At 39.4% G+C, this 20,391-nt stretch overlaps 1 protein-coding gene across 1 annotated transcript; it reads left to right on the forward strand.

Moving 5' to 3' along the window:
* The first annotated feature begins 1,884 nt into the window (after positions 1 to 1,884).
* Positions 1,885 to 20,389, forward strand: LOC124093746 (olfactory receptor 2T8-like). Its single transcript, XM_046446317.1, has 4 exons — positions 1,885 to 1,910; positions 10,971 to 11,855; positions 14,858 to 14,922; positions 20,379 to 20,389. Exons 1-4 carry the CDS (start codon positions 1,885 to 1,887, stop codon positions 20,387 to 20,389), a joined length of 987 nt encoding a protein of 328 aa, XP_046302273.1.
* Positions 20,390 to 20,391: the final 2 nt, after the last annotated feature.

Genomic DNA, 20,391 nt, shown 5'->3' on the forward strand with positions numbered 1-20,391 from the left:
AGACTAAAACACTTTTAAGAAATGTACAAGAAATTTAGTTTCATTTATTTAATTATGGTGGAGAAAAGAAAAAATCAGGGATTAACCCCAGGGCACTTAACCACTGAGCCACATTCCCAGCACATTTCTTATTTTGAGACAGTACTCACTAACTTTCTCACTAATTGCCTCATGAGTTTCTAAGGCTACCATTTAAATCTGTTATCCTCCTGCTTCAGCTTCCAGCTGCTAGGATTAGAAGCATGCATCAATTCACCCAGTGGAAATTTAGTTTTACAGAAGAGAAACCTAAATAATTCTATAAAAATGATGAGCAGCAAAGAAAAAGATAAACACTCACATCAAAATGACCGAAAAGGAAGTCTGGAACCGATACGGTACTGCCAAAAAAATAGAACAGAATCGAGAGTCTGGGACCATCATGGTATTGCCATAAAATAGAACAGAACCGAGAGTCTGGAACTGCCAAGAGACTGCCATAAACTAGAACAGAATAGAGACCCAAAATAAACTCCTATGAATGTACTCAGTTGACCTGTGAAGAAGGAAAGTCATTTATATCCAAGATGACGATGGCTCCAGGGAGAGGGAGTGCTCCACATACATAACCTCCAGAGAAAAGTTGAAATACAAGCAGAACCTTCAGAATAAGAAACTCATCATGACCCAAAGCCCTGAAGAGTTCACCACAGCCTCAGGAAGAGTCATGAGGAGCAGCGGAAAGCAGAGAGCATGGTGTGGCCTTCAGTAGCCCTTCAGACAGCCCCTCTCTTACATAGGACAGTGGCCTCACATCCCCTTGTGAGACCCTGGTCACTGGATCCAGAGTGCACACAGCAGATCTTATCCACGTTTCTGCATGTAATATTAAAATCATTATGGGAACTATCTTACTTTCTAAAACAACCTCTCACTCTCCTAAGTCAGAAGTGATCACTGTGAAAGAATTACCACAAATTCCTTAAAAGAATTTAAGTAAACATACAGCCTGCATCTGGCAAGAACAGCAAATTATCGTTTCCCCACTCAACCATCACCTAAAGTCTGATAAAGTACATTGTAGGGAGAGTTTCTTTTAGAAATTTCTTTTCCAAAAAAAAAAAAAAAAACCCAAGTCAGGAGGCTCACAAGTTCAATGCCAGACTCAGCAACAAATTGACGCCCTTAGCATGTTGGCAAAACTCCATTCAAATAAATAACTACAGGATTTGAACATGGCAGCGGGCAAGGAGGTATCAAGTCTCTGACCTCTTCAGCTGCGCGGGCATAGGGAGTCTTAAACCGTCTAAATGTTGTTTGCTCAAGATCACTAGGCATTGCTGAGCTAACGTGGATCTGGGGCGAATAGCCTGCTCCTCTCAGAACACACACTGAGCCCAGAGCAGCCGAATTCAGGCTCCTGTTTGCCTGTGCCTCGCAGACAAGCCAGTGCCCCTCTGCTTCAGCTCCTGTGCTCCTTGTTCCTGGGTGAGTCATCTTGCATAGCTCCGTGGTCCTCATGCCTCCTTTTACTCTCTCCCTCCTGTGATTTCTCTGGGTTTGAAATTCCCGCGTGCCTTTCAGTCCCTTGACCTGATTCTTGGGGAAATTTCACAACTTCACCATAAGGAGACCACGCATAAGAATGTTCAGATTTGGAAAGACTCGAGCTGCCCAGGGGCTTTTTTTTCCCCTTATGCTGAAAAAAGCAGGAGGACAGTCAGAAGGAGCATCTCTGCCATCCCAGGCTCCGGACTGGTGGGGACACTGGCAGCCCCAGGGAATTGGCACTCAGACCCAAGGCACTCAGATGCAGGCACAGAGTGTGTGAGCGGATGACTCCCAGGAGACCAGGAGCAGGTAATGCCCACCTGGGAAGCACGGCTTACCAACCACTCACCGCCCATGGGCCATGGGGGCTTGATTCAGAAAATGACTTTGCAGCAAGGAGAGCATTTTCCATAATTGTCCTGCAGATAAGGCTTTTAGAAAATGGAGACTAACCCAAAGGAAACAGCCAAAACAATGATGAAAATGAAGGTGGGAAAACTTTTCCAAAGAAGAAAATACTGTCCTTATTTTTGATGTTCCTCGTCCAGAATGCAGAAGGTGCTCACGTATTCCCTCAGGGATCTGAGACTGGGTAGCCATGATGTGCGGGTTTCCTGTTTTCACCTTTCCCCAGAAGTGGGTGCTGCTGTCAAGGACTCTACAAAAGGTGCCATGTGTTTGGTCGTCACAGAGAGAGCCCCCAGCCAGCTCCACTTGGAGATCAAGGGCCAGAGCCAGGAAGCATTAGGCTTATCAGCAGGTGGGTGCAACCCCTGGGTGATGGTGGGAAGTGGGAAGAGGCCACGGTCAGGAAAGGGGAGAAGGAGCAGTGTGGACAGATGGGATGTTAAATGTGGGGGAAGGAGGAGAACTCATGCTCAGGGTACCATGTTGCCTGAGTGGCGGACAGGGTGGAATACTGGTGGAAGCCAAGACAGAAACAGTCCCATCATGTGGTTCCCTGTGGACCTTCCTTGGTAACACCTGTGCCTGGAAACACCAATCATCATTTTGACTTCATCACCATTGAGCAGAAATGCTTTTGCCTTTCTAGCTTCTTTTCCTCAACCTGTTTATAAAATTTTACATGCTTCATATTTTCATGTAATTATTTTTTTTACTGATTAGCATTATACTACATTATACTATATAACAATCATTGTTATTCTAGCATTGAATATTTGTGACTATGAAGAAAGTAACAGCCATGAAGATTTTTATGGTGATCTGTTTTGCTTTTTTTTTTTCTGATTAGTGGACATATCATCTCAGTCATCTTGGATATATACTTGTGACTAAAATTGCTTGGTTATGGGTAATGTATATTTTTAAAAGAAACACACATTTTCCAGAATAGCTTTAATACCTTATATACAAGTCAATGACACATCAGAATTCCCCAGTGCCCAAGGAGGATGATAAGTCAGTACTTTGCTGAAAACACTGGACTGAATTTGTGCAGAGTGTGATCCAGCAGCTAATAAGCCCAACCTGGCTGCAGTCACAGGGAAGAAAAGACACATTTGGTGTGAAATGTTCTGGAGAGTCCTTGACAAAACCTTTTATATCCACTGTCAATATTTTTACTCATGGGCGTGTGCAATGGTTTCGCCTTCATTTTTGGTTGAGATACTTGTTGACCATGAATGGCTCACACTGGTAACAGCTCCTAACATGATGTGCAACAATAGACCCAACCCCCACCCGAGCAATAAAGTTGCATGGCTGCTCAAGTCCTACCACTCCTCACATACCCTCCTCAACCTGCCCCTTCATTCTCAATTTCTAGTTTATCATCCTATGGCCATAAAGATCTGCAGAGAAGTGGGGATTAGCCCAATGTGTGCCCATGAGGCACCACTGAACACACAGGGACTGCTCCCCATGGTCGGGCCAACACTTCCCGCCCATGAGAATCCCCACCTTCTCCCACTGTCCACCCATTCTTGCTTCCTGTACAGCTGTGATGTTTATAGTGACACACTGGTTGACTGTGCCTGCTGCTGGAGTGCTGGGCATGCAGCACGTGTCTTGTATTTCTGTGTACCTCGGCCTCCCCAGCTGTTGGTGAAGTCTGTCTGTGGAGCTCTTGTAGGTGTGGCCAACTCAATCCCACTGCTGTCTTGTGTGTGGAATCCTGTTCCATGACTCATATGACTTACCAGAGCTTCCCCTTGTGACAGGGACAAGCTGCTCCTCTTTGGGACACCTGCAAACACTGGTGGTGTGAGCACTCCAGCATTTGCCCCAGGGCACACATCTGGATGCATGTCAGATTGGCATTTGCCGGAGAGTACAACAGCAAGATCCTGATGTCTCTGAACATTGGGATGGAAAAAAAAGTCATTCAAACCACCCAAGGAATGGAGATTAAAATAGTGTATGATAAAACTTAGAGAACATTATGAGCTATGTGAACAAATATTAAATTTATATTACCACCAAATACCAATTCAGAATTATGAAAGTTCTACATAAAGACCAAAATCTTTCCTGAGGAAATATTAATATTGCTGAGAAAAAATGAATTAAATCATAGCTAATGGAAAAACATAAATTCCCTATCAACTATACAAGTTTTTAAAAGGGGGATTTTTCTCCAATTTACTGCCTAAATTCATTCAATATTGCCCTCCATTAAATTTTCTCAGTGAGTCAGTGTGTGTGTGTACAAGAGCACACTGCAGAACTTTTAATCATGTTAGAGAATAAAGTAGTTCCAAACAGACTTCATTTTTCCTGTTGTCTTCCAATTCCACAAATGAAATTGTTTGTGCTATAGAGTAACAGAACTTACTTAAAATGTGATAATTAAGTAATTATTATTGTTGAGCAAATACAGGTCAATAAAGCAAAATAGGGCAACTACAATAGAACTCATACCCTGATTACTGTCTTAAGACAAAGGAGGCTGTAGGAAAGCTCTTGTCTTTGTGTGTAAAGTGGCTGACTCAATTGAATATCCACATACACTTAAAAAGACTTATTTTGTAGCTAATCTCTAAAACTAGGTAGCTTTTTATCTTAACATTTAAGGTACGACAATAATTTCAAGAAGATAATGTAGGCAAATATTATCAGGGTTTAGGTAAAGAAGTATTTTATATGTGAAAAAAAACACCTTGCCAAGCATGAAGAAAAATATTGATAAGTTAGAGAAAGATTTACTTTAAACTATACAATGCATTGAAATGCAAGCAGCTCAAACCAGCTGAAATAGCCACGTAGCTATGCTGTGAAAGAATCTCTACATATCTAGATATTGTCCCAGAGCTCAGTAAACAAGGCCAATTATCTTTTTTTTTATTTTTAACGTTATATATGACAGCAGAATGCATTAAAACTCATATTACACACATAGAGCACAAATATTCACATCTCTAGTTGTACACAAAGTAGGGTCACACCATTTGTGTCTTCATACATGTGCTTAAGGTATTGTTGTCCATCTCATTCCACTGTCTTTCCTACCCCCATGCTCCTTCCCTTCCTCTCCCTCCTGCTTTTCCCTTTGCCCTATCCTCCCATGATCCCCACCCCCTTATGGCCACCACAGCCTTAAATCAGAGAAAACATTTGGCATTTGTATTTTGGGGGGATTTTGGCTAACTTTACTTAGCATTATATTCTCCAACTCCATCCATTTACCTGCAAGTGCCATGATTTTATTCTCTTTTAATGCTGAATAATATTCCACTGTGTGTGTATGTGTGTGCATGTGTGTGTGTGTATACACATACCACATTGTCTTTATCCTTTCATCTACAGAAGGGCATCTAGGTTGGTTCCACAATTTAGCTATTGTGAATTGTGCTGCTATAAACATTGATGTGGCTGTGTCCCAGTAGTATGCAGTTTTTAAGTCCTTTGGGTATAAAACCAAGGAGTGGGATAGCTGGGTAAAATAGGGGTTCCATTCCCATTTTTCCAAGGAATCTCCAAACTGCTTTCCATATTGGCTGCACCTAGTTGCAGTCCCACCAGCAATGTATGAGAGTACCTTTTTCCCCACATCCTTGCCAACACTTATTGTTGTTTGTATTCTTAATAGCTGGCATTCTGAATGGAGTGAGAAGAAATCTTAGAGTAGCATGGATTTGCATTTCTCTAATTACTAGAGATATTGAATATTTTTTTTCATATATTTGTTGATTGATTGTATATCTTCATCTGAGAAGTGCCTGTTCAGTTCCTTGACCCATTTATTGATTAGGTTATTTGTTTTTTTGGTGTTAAGATTTTTGAGTTCCTTATATCTCCTAGAGATTTATATTGTATCTGATGAGCATGTAGTAAAAATTTGTTCCCATATTGTAGGCTCTCTATTCACCTCACTGATTTTTTTCTTTTGCTGAGAGGAAGCTTTTTAGTTTGAATCCATCTCATTTATTGATTCTTGGAATTAATTCTTGTGCTTTAGGAGTCTTAATAAAGAAGTTGGGGCTTAATCCTAGTCCAATCATCTTGAAGTGTCACTTCACAGCATTGTTAGTCAGTGTTGGAAAGGTCCTCAGCCTAGCAGACATGAGCAAAACTCAAATGATGTCCACTTCAAACTCAGAAGGTCTCAAGTTAATAAGAGAAAGTAACAAAAATTGCCCCATACATAAAGGAGAGTCTTTTACAGCTGGTTGGGAAAGCCATTGTAGGAGACATTTTTTGTATTATCTAAAAAATTAAACTCCACATTCTCTTTGTCCTGCCAATTTCACTTCTAGGTATAGATGCCCCAAATTTGCATAAATATTTACTGAACACATGCACAAAAGGGTCTGGAGAGCATCATTTCTATCATCCCAAAAATGAAAACTAGTCTAACATCTACTAACATTGGGACAGAATGAACAGGTAATTTTGCACCAAATCTAACATTTAGGTACCTATTATTATATGGATGAATTTCAGAGATACAATTCTGGAGAAAATAAAAGTAAGACAAATGTAGCACATGGCAGGGATTGACCGCTATGGCCTGGCTCACCTTGGGCAAACTTTTCTTGGCCTTGTAAACTAACATGCTGACAGATTCCTGAGATTGCTACATGGAAGTCTTTATGAAGCCATTTTCTGCCTACTATGTTGGCATTAAGTTAACTTTGCAATTTAAATAAATTCAAGGCCAGTTTTTAGCAAGACCAAAGCTCAATTGCTAATCCCCCCTCAGCTCTGGATGCCTCAGGCTGTGTTCTCTAGCCAGGAGTACTCCATTTCTCACCTTGACAATCTGTACAGCAATTGGTAGGTGAGTTTACTTTGGCATATGCAGTTCACTATAGCAGTAAGATTCTTTCATTTCATTCATTTATCTATTCAATGAAATTAAAATTGAAACTACTTCAATAGCTATTTAAGTCACATTATATATATTTCAGCAGAAATAAGAAGATTTGACTTTAAAAGTAGACTGTACCCATGTGTTCCATCAATCACAATCTGCATCTGATTGGGATTGGACACTTTGCTAAAAGTCAACATCTACAGATAGGAAATGTGAGAGCTCTCCCCAGCACTGTTGCTGTTATAATGGATGTTGTTACCTAGACACAAAAATGCAAACATACAAATAAAATAAAACTCTCTTTCATAAATGCAAATTGGCACCTGTACTTTAGCATTGATTCTCTTAAATTTAGTGAAAAAGGGGCAAAAAAATTAGCTGAATTCTACCCTTGGCTTCATTTCATTCCAGTTATAGTTTTTGACAGTGGTTGGTGTCAGTGGTTTAGTTTTTAATCTTCTCTTCTATTGGAATTCAGAAAAGAAATACCAGGATCCTATAACTTCACCCATAGATGTGTTTTAAAATCATGACCTTTTCCTAGGACACTTATTTACATTTTCTTTTTACTCCAGAATGAGCCTCTATTATTTTGTGACTCATAGCTTTCTGAAGCATACAAAGTATGTCAGAATCCTGGGAATCTTTAAAACACCCCTGAAATCTAAACCCCTTGACCCTGAAGTGTCTCATCACGTGGCTCTGGCTAATGAGAGTGCTTCCAGCCCCTGTGGGTACAGGTCACACACCCTGTAGCTGTGCATGGGCACTGATATACTCCAGCTGGACACAGCAGCAGCAAGTCACTCCTGCAGCATGAGGGGACTGCGACCATGCTTCTCACAGAGGACGCAGATGCAGCCTGCTGCAGTGAGTGTCCCCTCATGTGGGTAGGGGATGCCAATCCTAGCACTTCATGCTCAACAAGTTTGAGAAAATCCTCTGTTGCTTGCTGTGCTTGTTACCCCCGGAGAGCTGCAGTGTGTGCTAGCTGGTACTCACCAGCTGGATTCTTTAACAGCCCATTGATTCCCTCAAATAAAAGTTCTGTATGATATTATTTGTTACAGAAGATCATCTCAGTACACTGGGTAAGAAACTTAACATCTTAATATCAAATTTTGGCAATGAGTCTGAAAAAAGTATACAGCTTTGTAATGTTTGGAACAACTAATAATAAAAAAAGTGAAAAAAAATGTATTCTGCTCTCATATATACCTAATTAATATAAATAAATTTAAAAAATGAAAAAAGTATAGAAAAGAAAATTACAGGCACTGCTTTAAATTTCCCATGATCACCCAAAAGCTTTTTAAAAAGGAAGAAAGGGCAGGGGAATGCTGTGCTCCTCACAGCATTGCAAAGACATGGGAAAAGCGACCGTTTTCTCATCACTCTAAGAGAAAGCTGTGGAAGCAGATGGAAATGTGGGTAAGAAATCTCCAAACCCATGAAGTCAGAGGGAAGAAAGAAAAAGGAAATCTTTGTTTTTCAGGATAATACATTTTCCCAACCCTGGGATTTGAGCTTCCTTTCCTCCTTTTAATGGCATGTTGTATTTTATTTGCAAGCAGAGTTAACACTTTATTACTCTTTTAGCAACACTTCGTATCCATGATCATCGTTCTAGAAATGAATCCCAAATAATCCTATTTGCATAGCTTTGCAAGTATTTTGACTAGTGTCAGTTTACTTCATTTGTGTAATATAAATATATAGATAGTTAATTTTAGTAAAGTCACACATTATCATTTCTTACAGAAATAACTAACTGGGATTCATTTTATTATTTGGAGAATTCATTTGCTCTTTCTTTGAATTTAAATGCTATGTAATGCTCACTGGAAAATTACATTTGTAATGGCAAGTCACATTTATATACCCATTCTACCTTCAAAAAGTATATAATAAATCCCTATCTCCTTTTAAAAGTTAAGTGTTAGTGATTTTTAATTTAAAATGATTTAAACAGAAGTAGAAACTTTGTAATGAACTGAAAAGTCATGAGAGTTGCTGAATTTATTCTCTAAAAACTCATAAACCTCTCTTGCATGACTTAAGTAAAAGGATCACTGAAGTTGTCCTATTTCGTGTGACATCTTATCACTTTATTAAACTAAAAGCTGTAACATCTGCTGTCAAATGTCCATTAAAATCACATAAATGCTCAGGAAAGTGTGTGGAAGTGCAAGGCGGCCACTGAAGTGTACAGGAATAAGCAAAGTGTGCTGCCCAAAGCCAGTGGGGCACTAGTGACCCTCAAGAAGGAGGGAACTCTGACACACCAAGCAGTACCCATGCACCCGAGTCAAGGTCATGGACAGCAGGTAGTGCAAACACACAAGGACAGGAGTGACTTCCTCCAGGTGCAATTCCTAGAGTCACCGATTTATGGAGGGAGAGAGAATGGAGGCTGCTAGTGGCCTGGAAGAAGAACAGGGAGTTCTCTCTAATGGTGCATGGTTTCGTTTGGGGGAGTTGAAAAGAGTTTTCAAGGTAGACACTGGTGAGGATTGTACCGATATGTGAATATACTTAAGGTCACTGTGTCACTGTTCCCTTAAAGATGTTTAATACAATGCAAAAAATTGAAGGAACTTGCCCAACAACCTAGAGTTACTGAATTACATAATGATTTCTAAACAGGTTTTAAGCTTAGTCCGTCTTTAACACTGAGAAGTTGGAGTAAGGAAGAATGGGTTAGGGTTTCCTCCAGCCTTGGGAAGCCAGTGAGAGCCATGGCCAGGGTTTTCATTTGGTCACCAGGCACACAGATCATGCTTCAGTGATTCAGGGGTGTGCAGAGCACAGAGGTTGGCAGGTGAAGACATATTTGACAAAGAAGTATGTCCACAGGATGGAACAATCCAAGGCAGGATGCTCTCCAGTCACAAGTAGCATCTGGACTTAGGGTGGATCTTGGCACTCCCTAAGAGCTGCACACCTTCTGCCATGTGAGTATGATGAAGCAGGCAGCATCCCTGAGGACAGACTAGTAGCCATATCTGTACAGTTCTGGGCTTCTTCTTCCAGTTGTAGCAGGAGAAGATCAAAGACAAAAATTGATTTAAAGATTTTGATTCTATGGGGAATGAGGAAGAAATTAATGTTTCTGCACACTTTTGTAATAAAGAACCAGATTTTTTCCTTACCCAGTAGATAGTGCATCTTTAAACCAATACAAAGCACTGTTGAAGGATTAATGAGTGCATTGAGCAATAGATCTCCACACTAACAAACTCAAATAACACTGATTACCTTAAGTTTAAAACTGTGGAAGTAACTAAGGAACTACCAACTTCACATGAAGTTATGCTTCTGTCTGCAGACGGTGTCTTCCTGACTTCTAGATCTGAGAAGGTAAGCCCTCCAGTTTTAGAAAGGGCTTTCCAGATTCAGTCAGCGTCAGGGAAAACATCATGATTTTGGTAGTTTAACCAAGTTTCATGTGTTTTAGATTTGGAATCTTCATTAGTAAGTACATCATTTTTTTTAAAGTAAGATATTGACAATTCATCTCTAAGAATATTGATCATGCAGTACACCACTAAAGCATAAATATGAATGACACACGTACACCATTTCCTGCTCACCTATTTATTTGGGCACCAATTAACTAAAAAGCCTCTCTTGCATGTCAGTTCCAACTTCTCAAGAATTAGGATTTGGTATGCCAATTAATCAACACTCAACCTATGAGGCATTTATCATGTGAAACTTCAAAATGACAAAACAAATACCCTTTTAGTTAATTTTATCTTGATTTAAACATGTTTAAAAAGTAGAAGAAGCCACACATGGTGGCACATGCCGGTAATCCCAGCAGCTCGGGAGACTGAGACAAAAGAATTGCAGGTTAGAAGCCAGCCTTAGCAATGGTGAGGCACTAGGGAACTCAGTGAGACCCTGTTTCAAAATAAAATACAAAACTGGGCTGGGGATGTGGCTCAGTGGCCGAGCACCCCTGAGTTCAATCCCCAGCACCAAAAATAAAAACAAGAAGAAAAATGAGAGATGAAAGATTTGAAATAGGTTTCATGATTACACATGTGATTATTTAGAAGGATATAAATAACAAGGGGCATTTAAAAATTAATCTCTCTCCTATGTTTCCAGTGACAGTGTCTCTTCTGTTGTTTGAAATCATGGAAAGTGGGAACACCAGTTCCGACTTCATTCTCCTGGGTCTCTTGGGCCACTCCAGAGCCCAGCAGTTTCTCTTTGGGATGGTTCTGACAATAGCTTTCACGGCTCTAGTGGGCAATGCCCTCATGATTCTCCTGATTCAGTTGGACCTCCGGCTCCATACGCCCATGTACTTCCTCCTGAGCCAACTGTCCCTCATGGATGCCATGCTGGTTTCCACCACTGTGCCCAAAATGGCTGCTGACTACTTGACTGGAAACAAGTCCATCTCCCCTGCTGGCTGTGGCTTCCAGATCTTCTTCCTTCTCACTCTGGGTGGTGGGGAGTGCTTCCTCTTAGCAGCCATGTCCTATGACCGCTATGTGGCCGTATGCCACCCTCTGCGCTATCCCATGCTCATGAGCTGGCCACTGTGTCTGAGGATGACCATGGGGTCCTGGTTCCTGGGAGCAGCTGACGGGCTGATGCAGGCAGTTGTTGCCCTGAGCTTCCCATTTTGCAGCAGGCGAGAGATAGACCATTTCTTCTGTGAGGCCCCTACACTGGTGCGCTTGGCTTGTGCTGACACGTCTGTCTTTGAGAATGTCATGTACTTCTGCTGTGTGTTGATGCTCCTGGTGCCCTTCTGCCTCATCCTGACCTCCTACAGTCTCATCCTGGCTGCTGTCCTCCACATGCGCTCCACAGAAGCCCGCAAGAAGGCCTTTGCCACCTGCTCCTCACACGTGGCTGTGGTGGGGCTCTTTTATGGAGCTGCCATTTTTATCTACATAAGACCCAAATCCTACAGGTCAGCTCACCACGATAAGGTGGTGTCAGCCTTCTATAGCATCCTCACCCCTATGCTGAACCCCCTAATCTACAGCCTGAGGAACAGCGAGGTCAAGGGGGCCCTGAGAAAGTGTGTGGCCAGTGTGTGGCCTTGATGCTTTATTAACAATACACCAAATTGCCCCAGCTTTTGTGGTTAGGCAGAGTGACTGGTGGGATTTTTAGAATGGTAATTACAGGGACCCCTCCTTATGAATTAGAGACACGATCCACATTGCCCAGGGGATACCTGGAACCACTGATGCTCTCTTTGAAAACAAACATTGTTGACCTTAGCTGAACACTGAGTGCTGTGGCCATAACTTTTGCAACTTGAGGTACAAGAGCAAAAGTAGCACGCTTTTGTTTTTCCTTCTTTGCAGTTTCACATGAATATTTACTCTTAGCAAAGATCTCTGCAACCTCTGCTTATAATTCTTTTCTCATTAAGTGGAGAGGTTCATCTTTTCAGGTCAGACTGGAGCATTGCTGTGCCAGATTCTATACTTATGGAATATGTATTTCTGGATTTTTTAATTTTAAGTTTTCAGTTTGTAGTTGATTGCAGGTAACTGAGTCTATGGTGCACAAAACCAGAGATAAGGGAGAACAATTGGATTCCCTTGGATCTGCCCCCCACATTTTACTTATCAATAAACCTGCATGTTTTAATGAACTGTTACTCAAAAAGTGAATTCACTATTCCAGCAATTTTGGGATTATTATCTGTTTCAACTGAGGTATACTTTTTAAGAAGTAGGATGCTCACAAACCAGCCTTTTCTTTCAAGCAATTTCAATAAATACAAGCCTAATAGTCTACACTGTAATCAAGAAAGGCTACATGCACCAGCCTCCCAAGTCCCTCCACCACCAGTGAAGCACCCTCAAGAATGACCATGGATCTGCTGTTTATCCCATTGTTTAGTTTGGCCTGTTCTATTCTTGTCCTTGGAACCCCATGATGAATAGTCCTACATCCTGTGTTTTTCTCTAGTTCAAAGACTCCTCTGCAACTCTGCTCTCACCAGTTCTTTGCCCTGTTTAAATCCTACAGGTCTTCTATTGTCTAAAATGCCACAATGGGCTACCCCATGTGTTTTGGAGGATGTCTGGACTATGTTCAGTTTGGATCTGTGGAAATTAAAGCTCATTTGTGGCATCAAAAGTTGTTGTTGTTGTTGTTAATTACTATTATTTAGGTAGATGGATGGTGAACTTTTTCTTGACTTGTTTGCTGAAACAGAATGTTAACATGACATTTCCACCACCACAGTGCTCAAGATTCTTTTGCATCCATTGTTATCAGACTTTATTTTTTAGAACTTCTAGTGAGTGTCTTGGTAACTTATTTTGTTTTTAGCTTGGCTTCCCCTTATTGCTGTGAAAGTTCTATATTTTTGTATTATTTTGCTGCCTGATTTTTTTAAAAATTTTGTTAACTGGATGTTTTTATTCTTGGAAAGATATAATAAAGCATGTAGTCTCCCCAATGAGCCCAACTTGGTAGTTCATTCATGGACCATATATGACATTTAAAATGCTATATTAAATTTAGTATAAAAGAAAAAAATGAAATTATATATTCAGTTATTTGTTGTGTATTTTCAAACACTCACTTTAATTCAATGGCTGAAGATGAACTGTTTTTACTAATTGTGTATTTGTGTAATATATCTTCATCCTCTTTCATTTTACTTTAAACAATAAAACTTACATGTTTGGTTATACTATGCATTTTGTTTTGTTCAGTATTTTTATGTTGTGCTAAGGTTAAAACCCAAAGCCTCATGCATCCTAGGCAAGCGCTCTACCACTGTACCGCAACCGCAGCAATAGAGTAAACCCTTTAACACAGTCTTCCATTTCCATTGGAAGAATGATGACATTGAGAATCTGAAGTTTCATAGAAACATTTTATGCTAAATTATAAAATATTAGATAAAAATTGAATTTCAAAAATGATGTTTCATGTGGTCAGACTATATGTTTTATCTTTAACTGGTGAATGTTTATAAACCAATAATAATTTTCACCAAGACATGTGGCAAGCTTGCAAAGGTCTTAATTTTAAAATAAAATAATTAAACATATTTATGTGTTGTGAAAATGTCTAGATATTATTTGTATAAAAGTCAAAGGAAAAAATAATTAGTACAAATTCAACTCCAAGACAATCAAAATAAAATATTGAGATTAACTATTTTGTTTTTTACTTTGACTTATTTTGTTCTCATCTGAATTACTTCTTTCACAACTTTTTATTTTCTTTTAGTAACATTTAGACCGAATTTTGTTTTCCACTTTAAAATAACATATTTTAGAGCAAGGTATTTCTAAGACACTCTATCCTCTGTAACTTTCAGATCTTTATTGACACATGGATATTGCTAAAGTACAGGCCAAAAGAGTGGATTGCATTCCCAGGAAAGAGAGAATTCATTTACAAGTACCATCTCATTTATTGTTGGAAATCTGCCTCCTTTCAATGAATCATATCCTGGTAATAACAGTGCACTAGCCCTGCAGGAAGTTTGCTTCAGGGATCCAATATCCTGGGATTTGAGAATCATCTGTATTGAGATAATAAGCAGAGGAAATGTCTTGTCACCCCATCCTACTGAACATGCTCCTGTTGAGACTTCCTAAGCCTGATGGTAAGGTGCTCTAGGACTTTGGATGGGTGCCTCTCATTTTATACAAGCAGCAGAGCCTTTTATACAAGTACACAGTTGTCCAGGGCCAGAGCCTGGGAGCACGGGGCCCTGCACAGTGGCTGCTCAGGAGGCAGGTCAGTGCCAAGACTTAGCCTGAGTGCTGGAAAGAGGTAGTGTTCTCTAAAGCTTATGTCGCTGTCAATTTTTTTTTTCATATTTTTAAGGCCTGTACATAATTTTAAAATCAAGAATTAAAGTATCTTGATCTCATCCAGTAATCTCTTAACTTTCCTTTTACTCTCTGCAAACACATTTTGTAAAATTTGAAAAACATAGCTGTTACTTCTGTCAAATAGCATGATCACTGTGACTGTCACTATGGGTTCCCTGGTAACAATTTCATAGTTGTATAATAGTTCTCATTGTCTATTGAAAAGGAACTTAAAGAAGCGACAACTTCAGTGTACTCAAGGTGCTTTTCCTTCCTTTCGGTTATTTCCAGGTACTAGGTTAGCTCTACATTTTCACCCCATGTTAATGAACAAATTATATTTTTAAAATTCTCACAGTGTAGTTGATAGTAAGCTATTCCAACAGGCAGTGCATAGTACCAGGAGAAACTGAAGTCTGAATGTTTGTGCATAAACACAGTAATTGTATTAGACCTGTCAATTTCTACAGAGACTACATATTTTCTATGCTTACATTAAATGATTTCATTTTATCAAGTTGAAATTAGGCAAAAAATATTGGTGATGGGGAATTCAGGAGCAGTGAGAGATGCTCAGGTTCAGCTCAGGGTTAGATGAATGCAGTGAATCCTCCACTTAAACCTGTGCACCTAACTCCGGGAGTTTTTGAGTAGATGAGAGCAGTGGCTTCTATGATGAAGTGAGAGCTGACTAGGAAACAGTAACAGATTAATCACTCTGTCTTCACTCCTGTGTTTTCCTTATGACTTTGGGGTAAGGTTTCTATCCACATTTTAAAACACCGACTGCAGACAGGCAGGGTGGCAAGTGTGCTACCCCTCAGGACCTGTCACTGCCATAGTAGAAACCAGTAATAATGTCATGCACAAGCCCACCTGCTTGCCCTCAACCCACTCCTGTGGAATGGGGGGTTCACTGGAACACACTGACAGGTTGGCTAGTGATTAAAACTACAAGGGGGACAGAGCCACTGCTTCCCATGGGTTAGGTCAGCATTCCTATAGTCAAAGAGTTTTCATTTGTGGTAAATTAATAAAGTATTTCTCACCTACTTCCTTTGTGCAATAAGGGTGTGTGGGGCACTGCATCTGCTGAGAATGACTATCACAGTGGTGTACCCTACTTGAATTAACTTGTCAGTTACCAGAAAGCTTATTCTTGGAACAGCCTAAGCCTTGGAAAGTCCATTATTTATTTCATGTTATTTGATTTATTCAGTACATGCACCTTGACACTGTTGTAATTGCAATGAAACCTGGGAATGGGGAAACCTAGGAGGACTCTCTCAGGCCTGCATTCTAGAGTCATGTTCTCTGGTTTAAGAACAAACATTTCCCTTTGATTTTTCTGGAAACTAAAAAAAAACCCATTTTCTAAATACTCTCTTTCTACATCTGCAATTCTAAAATGTAAGCACAGTCTGCCTCATTTATCTGTTGTAACATTAGATAAGACAATCTTTGATCAAGTGGGGCTTAGGGCGATATTTCCACAGCTGTCATCATCCATGTTGGAAGTGAGCTACCACTCTGTCCCTGGGAGACATAGTGAAGGGTGCTTTATGGCAAATTCTGTGATTGATTGAAGAAAACTACCCCATTCAGGACAAATCTAAGTATTGGTCAGCAAGATATGTGACATGCACCTTCAGTGGAAAGATTGTAGTTTTTTTCATTCTGGGGAGCCACACTGAAGTGGGTGGACATACACTGTAGATGTAAGAAGTGAGCTCTCCATAATCACAAAGCTTATGTAATTGGGAAATAAGCAACAGCAGGATGTCATTGTTTTCAATATAGAGAGGAAAAGGGCAGCGAACTGACAATTCTTTGTCCCCACAAATGTTTCTTGAAATTAATTGTATGGAGGCATACATAATTGTACTCACTTGGCCACAACATCTATTTTTTTTTTTTTTGTGATGAACACATTCTAGGATTTTATCATTTGACTTAATGCTTCCAAATTTGAAAAAAAAATTGTGAAAATTATAGTGTACATGAAAATATCCATGATATATTAACTCAAAATAATTCTTTAGCTTATTAATTTTACTAATTCAATTCTTTAAGTATATTAATTTTACTAATTAAAATTAATTTGCTAATTTATGAAGAATTTCAAGACTAATAATGAAAGGGCACAATAGCCTTACAATGAATAAATTAGCAGTGCTCTTGTGGGACAGTTGTATATTGAAATAATTTATGAAACTTGGACAAAGTTCAGAGTCCAAAGTGATGTTGAAAGTATTGTCTTTTAAGTATACACACACACACACAAAAAAACACACACACAATATTATAATCCTAAAGTACTTATTTATTTTTCCAAAATATTTGGGTAGGCAGTATCTATTCATGACCAATTTAATAATATTCCAAACCTAATAATTATGGGCAATATTTGTGGAACTGAAGGGTCATGCATGCTACAATGTTTTTGCATGAATTTTCTTTTGTAATCACCAAACACTGGAAGAAGTGCATACTGTCCTAATACATATTGTATTAGGTCCAGTATTTCAGTCCAGTCTGTATGTATTCTGTACAGACTGGACTGAAAAGTCCAGTCTGTACAGAATAAAGTTGAGGTGAATATTGATTTAAGTTTCCTAATTTTATCCATCTACTGGTAAGATATATAGATTTTTAAGGTTAAGTCCGGAGACCACAAATCTGTATTTCTGTATGCACATTATTAAAAGAAATGATTCTATTGAGATAAGGAAAGGAAGACAAATGCATATTAGTTCTTTAATTTTTAGAATTTGTCTTAACAACTCACATAAATTTCAGGATTTTCGGTGTCCACTTGTTAATATGCATACATTCCACAGGATACTTCATGTGGAAATTTAAATAGAAAGGAGTGTTCAGTGAGTGAAAAGTTCATCAGATCACAAAAAATGTTTTGAAATACTTTTAGTGTCAAATGATTTTCTTCTTCACATATGAATAGAGAGTGCAAATTACATTGAAATGTTTTATGCTCTGCAGATTTTGTGGGAAGCTGGTGTCGGCACAGCTGTTGCTGTTTTCATAAAACATGGGTCAGAGAGAGAACCCACAGCAGTAGGAAGCCAGGGCTGGAAGCTTCCAGGGCAGTGTGAGGTTCTCCCGAGTCTGGGACCTGCCAGGGTATGTCTCAGGGGGCTAGTGACCTGCCCCACATCTCACACAGCTTTTCTGAGTAGATTTGTGCAGGACTTGGATGCTTTCCTTCCACTCTCAGGCTAACTCAGCCACCCATAATCACATCTCTGTCCATGGTGCACTGTGCTGCCTGGCTTAACCACAGCAAGCCCTCCTTCATCTGTGGTTGAGGCAGTCACAGAGCACAGCCTTTCCATCCACACCAAGCAGTGGGAAGACAAGCTTGGACCAGTGCATTTGTAAGACTGAGATATATGAGAGCAGTATTTGCTAACAGTGAAAATCAATACCAAACTCACAGTGATTATGAATATAGTTTACATAGCAATCAGTGGCACCTTTATCCCAAAATTATGCAGAGCATTCAGATTTGAAAAGCTACTCACATAATGCATCCCATCCACATATGAGTAACAGCATGTAAGTGCACCAATATGGGGGTATATAATGCAAATTTTGATCCTAAATAGTGTAATAAAAGTTTGGATTCTATAAAATAGTTCAGGGAAGATATCTGCAATGTATATAAATGATAAAATAAAGCAATTGTGTATAAATAACAAGATGTGTAAGAGTGGCTGGGGATGTGGCTCAAGCGGTAGAGTGCTCGCCTGGCATGCGTGCGGCCCGGGTTCGATCCTCAGCACCACATACAGAAAAAGATGTTGTGTCCACCGAGAACTAAAAACATAAATATTAAAAAAAAATTCTCCCTCTCTCTCTCTCTCTCTCTCTTTAAAAAAAGATGTGTAAGAAACATTTTCAACAGAAAGAAGTGGAAAATACTTCACAATGGGTTTGCAGATGAATCCAGGGGTCAAGGAGTATAACAGTTTCTGCCTTGGTATCATAGGAAATGTGACTGAAAACTTATTTTCACAGTATTATAACTGGCAATTATTACTGCTCCTGAAAATATTTAACAACATCACAGATGCAGGAAATGAAACAGATTGACAGCTGAATATAGTGAGAAAGTAAGGGGTTCATATATCTTCAAGAATAAAGACAACAATTTAAGATTGATTACTATAGAAATTCTTACCACATGTAAAGGACATAGATCACAATATGAGTATTACAGAGGAACCAGGCATTTATAAGTATAATATGCTATATGCATAATGTCCAACTGATGCAGCAGTGATTAAGAATTGGTAAACTGGATGTACATATACATACATATGCAATAAAGAGGGCATGACAGTAATATGTTCAATATTATAACAATAATGTTAAATATTATGATAATTATGATATTATGACACTGGCTATTTTGATAACAATAAAATCTAAGTATTTAAATTTAAAGAGCATTGTTGGCATACTACATTAGTCAGTATAGCTGCAGTGTTTATTAGAGGTGTGCTGCCCACTTACAAAATTTATCTTGGTTTTCAATTAAATTGAAAAAATAAATCAGAAATGGCCTGCTACACATAGATTATGACTGAACCCCCACATTGTTTTATTGGTAGTCATTAGTCTATTGCTCTCTGTGAAAACTTGAATTTGTAAGGAGAAGATAAATTCACTGAGGTGTGAGAAGAGAGCCTTTCACCCACGGAGGACATCATGGTAGAGAAACGCCATCTGGAGGTTTCAGTTACAAGAGAGCCATCCTGTGATTAAGGGAGAGGCTCTGGGTCCTGTTCATAATCCACGCTGAGTATTCAACACTAACTTCAAGTGAAGAAGCTTGTTTGGACAAGTCTTAATTAACAGACTGGCGCTTGTCTCCTGCCTGTAAGAACCTAGGATTACTTAAATGTGAGAGCCTGCAAGTAGCATAGTTTGTTTCTTTATGTTATTTATGAAATTATCAACTTTTTAAATAGGAATTTTCAGTCTAACATAGCAGCTCTTTGAGTACCTAATAGATGTGGAAGACAGTTGCCCGGAGGGTGTTGTACTGACTAATGGCTCCTGATCAGGAGGAGAAGTGGTGACCAGGTGAGGAGGTGGGCGTGGTGGGGCACACCCCTGCCTTTGTGGAATAGAGAAATTTAGTCATGTTTTCTTTCCTAAACAGCAAAGTCTGATTTCAGTGGTTATACATTTTTGTTTAGATTGCTTATTTAAATTTTAAATTTCAATTCATCCTAGTATTGAAGGAAATCTCCAGAAACTCCCTTAAATACAAGTGTGAGAAAACTGAAAAGTTACAATCACAAGAGAGAGTGCAACATCCACTAATCTACATGAATTCAAAAGTCCTCCAACAGGGAGATATTCCAATGTAGAAACCTGGGATTACACAACATGGCTTCTTTGGGCCAGGATGACATGAAAGGCATCACACTGGCAATCACAGGCCTTCTCAGACTAGCACTCTGCTGCAGCCTGAGAGAGAGCCTTGTATAAAAGCTGTGTATACATTTTTTCTAATTTAGCTGGAATTGAGAACATACTAAACTCCTGGCAGCTATGAACCATGGAATGCTAAGGAAAATGATTTGCTGGAGAGAAGAAAATTAAATAACTAGGCCTCCAGGATAAGGCTTTCTGTCAGGTGACCAAGCCATTTTAAGGAAGTTCCAGATCCTCATTTTAACCAGGCCCTTTTCCTCAGACATTCTCCTGCCTTCCAGGTTGCCCATAGCC

Source organism: Marmota monax, unplaced genomic scaffold (assembly GCF_021218885.2).
Source record: "Marmota monax isolate L192 unplaced genomic scaffold, Marmota_monax_Labrador192_F-V1.1 WCK01_AAM20220418_F8-fsc00701, whole genome shotgun sequence".
Classification (NCBI taxonomy): domain Eukaryota; kingdom Metazoa; phylum Chordata; class Mammalia; order Rodentia; family Sciuridae; genus Marmota; species Marmota monax.